At 28.3% G+C, this 6,812-nt stretch overlaps 1 protein-coding gene across 1 annotated transcript; it reads left to right on the plus strand.

Annotated features, from left to right (window-relative positions):
* Positions 1 to 736: 736 nt before the first annotated feature.
* LOC123686227 (histone H2B-like) lies at positions 737 to 1,198 on the plus strand. Its single transcript, XM_045626242.1, has one exon. The coding sequence runs from the start codon at positions 779 to 781 to the stop codon at positions 1,148 to 1,150; it is 372 nt and encodes a 123-aa protein (XP_045482198.1). The 5' UTR covers positions 737 to 778; the 3' UTR covers positions 1,151 to 1,198.
* Positions 1,199 to 6,812: the final 5,614 nt, after the last annotated feature.

A 6,812-nucleotide genomic window follows, 5' to 3' on the forward strand; every position in this document is an offset into this window, starting at 1 on the left:
TGCAGCAAGTATTTATTGTTTAACTAGTTCTACAAAAATACTTCCTACAGCATGCGAAGTTGCCTACGATGCTGGGATTGTCATAAAAATATGCAATTATGTTAGTCGAAAAAGGTTCCGAAGCAATAAAAACATCAGGCTGCCTTCATAATTTACGATTGCAACGGACGATGATATGCCCTGAAAAGATCTGTGAAATGTTCAAACTGTGATCCCGTCACGCTCTGTATTCGTTTTTCGGAACCGTGACTACCTGTGACATTCTGATCTCAGTTAAATCACAGTTCGTGAAATATCGCTCTTCTCTAATCAGCATTCCACCGACTGTTTCATAACATTTTGAAGAGGATAATGAGCATACAAGTTGTAAATAACATCCCATCACCAGTAAGGGTTAATGTACAACAATCTAGCTTGCGACATGTTTGGAATACCATAGACGATGAGATGGCGGTAGTTTTTGCAGACACTCGCCATTGCTAGAGTCCATCGAACTCTGTGCTAAGCTTTAATTCTTCGGGTTTGATGAAATGTCCATCAGTTGATTATTCAGGTGATGCGTCAGCAGTGTTGTGAAAGGCAGTGCTATGGTTCCTAAATGGTTTTGTCGGAGATGACCCGGGACCAACTTCTATTTTCTTTTGAAGTTTGTAGGTTCGGGTATATACCCGAACTTAAATAGGTGGAGTCAATTTAGGTGGTACGATCTCAAATAAAAAGTTTACACTGAGAAGGTAATTTTTTAGTTTTCACTTATCGTCAGATTGATCGATTGAAGATGCCTCCTAAAACTAGCGGAAAAGCTGCCAAGAAAGCTGGCAAGGCCCAAAAAAACATTTCTAAAAGCGACAAGAAGAAGAAACGCAAGAGGAAGGAAAGTTACGCTATCTACATTTATAAAGTATTGAAACAAGTCCATCCGGATACGGGTATTTCAAGCAAGGCTATGAGCATCATGAACAGTTTCGTTAATGATATTTTCGAACGCATCGCCGCCGAGGCGAGTAGACTTGCTCACTACAACAAACGTTCGACAATAACCAGCAGGGAAATTCAAACAGCAGTGCGCCTTCTCTTGCCCGGTGAGTTGGCAAAACACGCCGTCAGCGAAGGAACTAAAGCAGTAACAAAATACACCAGTTCCAAATAAAGCAGGAATTGTTGTTGCATATCAAACGGTTCTTTTCAGAACCACAAATTTTTAAAACTTATAATTATAGTCTGATCTCTAATTTCACCGTTAACGACATGTAGATTTATCAATTTGAAATAATCCATACTAATATAATTCGAATATGTTCGTCAACTTCCTATACCATGTCTGATAATTTTGCACACCAATATCATATATATATATATATATATATATATATATATATATATATATATATATATATATATATATATATATATATATATATATGTATATATATTCGGTTCAATGTTATTTACCTGCTTTTCAATTGTTACTATATATATATATATAAATATATATTTATACCGTTGCAGGGTAAGGCTTAGAGGTTGCCGGTTCCTCTCAGAACAAGGCAACACTCAATTGCTTCTGAGGAAACTTCTCACAATTCTCGTGGTCCACAAGATCATCTCCTTTTGCGCCTTCTCTATTAGATCTTCGTGAAGTCCAAGTTTGGCTGTGTTCCCAGTTAGATGCATCTCAACCAGCCCATTATATATATATATATATATATATATATATATATATATATATATATATATATATATATATATATATATATATATATATATATATATATATATATATATATATATATATATATATATATAAACCTGTTGCAAACAGTGATTGTTAAAAAAAAATATATATATATATATATATATTGATATATATAGATATATATATATATATATATATATATATTGTTATGGATCGTATATATTCAAGTTGAGATTATGTTGTTGTTGATTTGATTTAAATTGATTCGATCCAATAACTAAATTTTATACTATATTTTTATGATTTTGCGCCGACTCTATATATCTCAGGAGGGTTCATTCAAATTCAATTATTTTTTTTTTTTAATTTAATTAATATTTTCAAAATTCACTAACTATAAAGAAATTCTTATCTAATAACTAAATTTATATTAATCTAATCTTATATTTACGTATTTAAATCTTCATCGACCTCTTCAGTGTTCTATGTTATGGTATGGTATCGTCTTCTATGCTCCTAACCTCGAATGGATTATAACCTTAATTCGTATTAATTCAGTTGCATTGTTTTGAATCCATTTTCCATTTGATATTGCTTCAACTTGCTTGAATCCAGGGAAATTTCTTCTTGAAATTGATTAAATAATTTTCCACTTCTTCTCACAATGATTTTCAGGTACGTATTTAACAATTTTAATATCTTGCAAATTTTCGTAAATAAATTCTTTCGTTTATCAATTATTTCAGGTAAATTTCTTGAGTCAGGTGACGTGTTCTCAACAATGGTTTTTTACTGACTGACTAGCTGTCATTCGGCTGGGCTTTATATAGATTTTCAATTTTTTCTTGAAATCAAGATTGCCTTGGATGTCAAAAAATTTTCCAAATATGATGCTTTCGCAATTTTCTCTTTTGAGGTAAGTTTTCCTTCTTCAATCTTGATCTAGTTAATTTCTTCATTTAATTCCCCATCTTTTGGTACCACATATGTTGCATTCGGTCGATTCGAAGTTACAAAATTTTCAAATATTCTATATACAATTTTGAAATTTTTCTAATATTCACTTTCTTTGACCTAATATTCAAAGATTTCTATCTATAACTCCTAGAATCTACTACATATTTTTAAATTATACTATAATCTAATGAAATATATACATTTTTGTATGTTTGAGACATTAATTACTTTGGAATCCCTGATTTATCATTCGATATCCTATCCCTATCCATTTTTTACAATTTTATTAGGAATTTCAGCTAATATTACATTTTTGAGATTGCATCTAGATGTAATTCACTAGATCACAAGCTATTTCATGAAAATTAACATAAGAAATATAAAATAAATGATTATTTTTTATCATTTTGAATGAAAATTGAATATTCAGTCTTTTGACTCTTTTAACATTATTTACATGATATATAAATGGTTCCTGATACTTGAATTGAATATCTTTTGTTGATTTTATCAAATTGAACTTGAATTTTATTGATATTTTCATTTTGTTTCAGATCCTGAGATGTTTTGAATGAATATTGATATAGTACTTTAGAAATATTGGATTTATGCTACTTTTATAATGTGCAAATGAATGGAATAAATGAATAAAGTTACTCTACTTTTCTTTAAAATTATTGGATCATATCAAGTTAAAATTTATTATCTATTTGATGAATTTGCTGTAGTTTCCGAAAGATAGAGTCTGGTAATGTATTCTCATTGATTTTATAAGTTGATAATACCATTCCATAACAATTCCCCAAATTTAATATTTGATAATTTTTTATTTTCAATATAAAATTTAAAATATTGAAATTTCTCCAAAATTTTGAAATTTGATTGAAATTTAAATTAACTTTCATTAGTTGTCTGGATGAATTCATATAAATCATTAATATGAAAAATTCCTCTTATTCTTTCTGTCTCTAATTCTTTTAATACATAACTGTTCAAACCATTCTCATTATCTATTATATATGGTCCCTCGAATGGATTTCTTAATTTCGCACAAATCTTATTCCGCTTGTCTGTTACCCTGTGGAATCGTACAATAACCAAATCTCCCTTTTTTTTTTTTTTAAACTTCACATATTTCCTTCTATTCCTTCTCTCCATTTTCTTTCTGTATCTTTTTCTATTCTTTTTCAATCTTACTTTTACCTTCTTCATGATGTCTTCATTATTTATATGACTTGTTCTGTAACAATTTCTTTCTTGTTTCATTGAATATAAATTTGTTTCTTCATTAATTGCATTATGCATTGTATTCAACAAAAATTCCACTCTGTTTAATTGTATATCCCATTTGTTTTGTTCTCTATTGACAAGTTTTCTTGAATATTTCACTACTTCTTGAATGTATCGTTCTGATGGTTTCGCTTGAGGATCCATTATACTGTTATAATTCAGAATTATCTCTTTATTTTCATAATATTTGTCTTCTATTGAATTTTGTGGATTTCCTAGCTCATATATATTTTGGTCAATCTTGTTTTTACTTTCTGAAAATTCTATTAAAGGTGCTGTATACTGATTTATTAATTTTTCATTGAAATTCATGTTGATCTCTCCTAAAATTTTCAATTTTTCATTCGACTTCTCATTTTGAATTCTTGCAATTTTATCCATCTCAATCTTATTGATTTCTAGTTGCTCATGTTGTTTTTCGATATCATTATATATAATACTCAGATTTCCTTCTGTTAGATTTTGAACTCCAGTTTCACAAATCTGCAAATTCTCTTCAAATATTTTTCTTTCTGTATCTAATTCAGCTGAAGATTCTTTTTGTACTTTATTTCTTTTGGTATATAACCTTTCCTTGCAAATCATTAATACATTCCCAAGATTCTTTTCCATTTCAATTACCTTATTTGCCAAATGAATTTTCATTTCTTCCTTAATTTCTTTAAAATTTTTATTCAGTATTTTCGACTGATCTTCCAATTTTTTCGATTGATCTTCCAATTTTTTTGACTGATCTTCAAATTTTTTTGACTGATCTTCCAATTTTTTTGACTGATCTTCAAATTTTTTACTCATATTTTCTTCAAATTTTTTTATTGCATTCATTATATCCCATAAATTCAGTTCTTTTCTATTTTCTTCATTTATTTCCATATTTCCTCTTACATTTTCTTCTTCATCCCCTTTTTCTCCAATTTTCGTTTTACTTCTTGTTTCCATTTTTTATTGAATAATCAATGATATGATTCCAACAATTATGTATTAATTTGGAATTTTTTTAAAATAATGCTGTAATTGAATTAATATAATCATGCTGTAATTGAATTAATATAAGCCCCACGTTGGGCGCCAATTGTTATGGATCGTATATATTCAAGTTGAGATTATGTTGTTGTTGATTTGATTTAAATTGATTCGATCCAATAACTAAATTTTATACTATATTTTTATGATTTTGCGCCGACTCTATATATCTCAGGAGGGTTCATTCAAATTCAATTATTTTTTTTTTTTAATTTAATTAATATTTTCAAAATTCACTAACTATAAAGAAATTCTTATCTAATAACTAAATTTATATTGATCTAATCTTATATTTACGTATTTAAATCTTCATCAACCTCATCAGTGTTCTATGTTATGGTATGGTATCGTCTTCTATGCTCCTAACCTCGAATGGATTATAACCTTAATTCGTATTAATTCAGTTGCATTGTTTTGAATCCATTTTCCATTTGATATTGCTTCAACTTGCTTGAATCCAGGGAAATTTCTTCTTGAAATTGATTAAATAATTTTCCACTTCTTCTCACAATGATTTTCAGGTACGTATTTAACAATTTTAATATCTTGCAAATTTTCGTAAATAAATTCTTTCGTTTATCAATTATTTCAGGTAAATTTCTTGAGTCAGGTGACGTGCTCTCAACAATGGTTTTTTACTGACTGACTAGCTGTCATTCGGCTGGGCTTTATATAGATTTTCAATTTTTTCTTGAAATCAAGATTGCCTTGGATGTCAAAAAATTTTCCAAATATGATGCTTTCGCAATTTTCTCTTTTGAGGTAAGTTTTCCTTCTTCAATCTTGATCTAGTTAATTTCTTCATTTAATTCCCCATCTTTTGGTACCACATATGTTGCATTCGGTCGATTCGAAGTTACAAAATTTTCAAATATTCTATATACAATTTTGAAATTTTTCTAATATTCACTTTCTTTGACCTAATATTCAAAGATTTCTATCTATAACTCCTAGAATCTACTACATATTTTTAAATTATACTATAATCTAATGAAATATATACATTTTTGTATGTTTGAGACATTAATTACTTTGGAATCCCTGATTTATCATTCGATATCCTATCCCTATCCATTTTTTACAATTTTATTAGGAATTTCAGCTAATATTACATTTTTGAGATTGCATCTAGATGTAATTCACTAGATCACAAGCTATTTCATGAAAATTAACATAAGAAATATAAAATAAATGATTATTTTTTATCATTTTGAATGAAAATTGAATATTCAGTCTTTTGACTCTTTTAACATTATTTACATGATATATAAATGGTTCCTGATACTTGAATTGAATATCTTTTGTTGATTTTATCAAATTGAACTTGAATTTTATTGATATTTTCATTTTGTTTCAGATCCTGAGATGTTTTGAATGAATATTGATATAGTACTTTAGAAATATTGGATTTATGCTACTTTTATAATGTGCAAATGAATGGAATAAATGAATAAAGTTACTCTACTTTTCTTTAAAATTATTGGATCATATCAAGTTAAAATTTATTATCTATTTGATGAATTTGCTGTAGTTTCCGAAAGATAGAGTCTGGTAATGTATTCTCATTGATTTTATAAGTTGATAATACCATTCCATAACAATATATATATATATCTATATATATCAATATATATATCTATATATATATATATATATCTATATAAGGATAAGGACAGTCCCTCTCAGAGAAATACTAACCGTAGACACGTGTTTCGGGCTTTCGGCCCTCATCAGTACGGTGAACAAGTGTTAGGATGTGCAACACTTGAAAGAAACAACAAACAAACAGAGTCAACAACAGAAGCCAGCAATCCATTTGTGGTTTCAGCAGGAAGACCCAATGTGT

The sequence above is a fragment of the Harmonia axyridis genome, chromosome X (genome assembly GCF_914767665.1).
Source record: "Harmonia axyridis chromosome X, icHarAxyr1.1, whole genome shotgun sequence".
In the NCBI taxonomy this organism is placed as follows: Eukaryota; Metazoa; Arthropoda; class Insecta; order Coleoptera; family Coccinellidae; genus Harmonia; species Harmonia axyridis.

Bases quoted from the DNA above. Each gene is read 5' to 3' on its own strand.
- LOC123686227 (XM_045626242.1), top strand. From the start codon at position 779: ATGCCTCCTAAAACTAGCGGAAAAGCTGCCAAGAAAGCTGGCAAGGCC.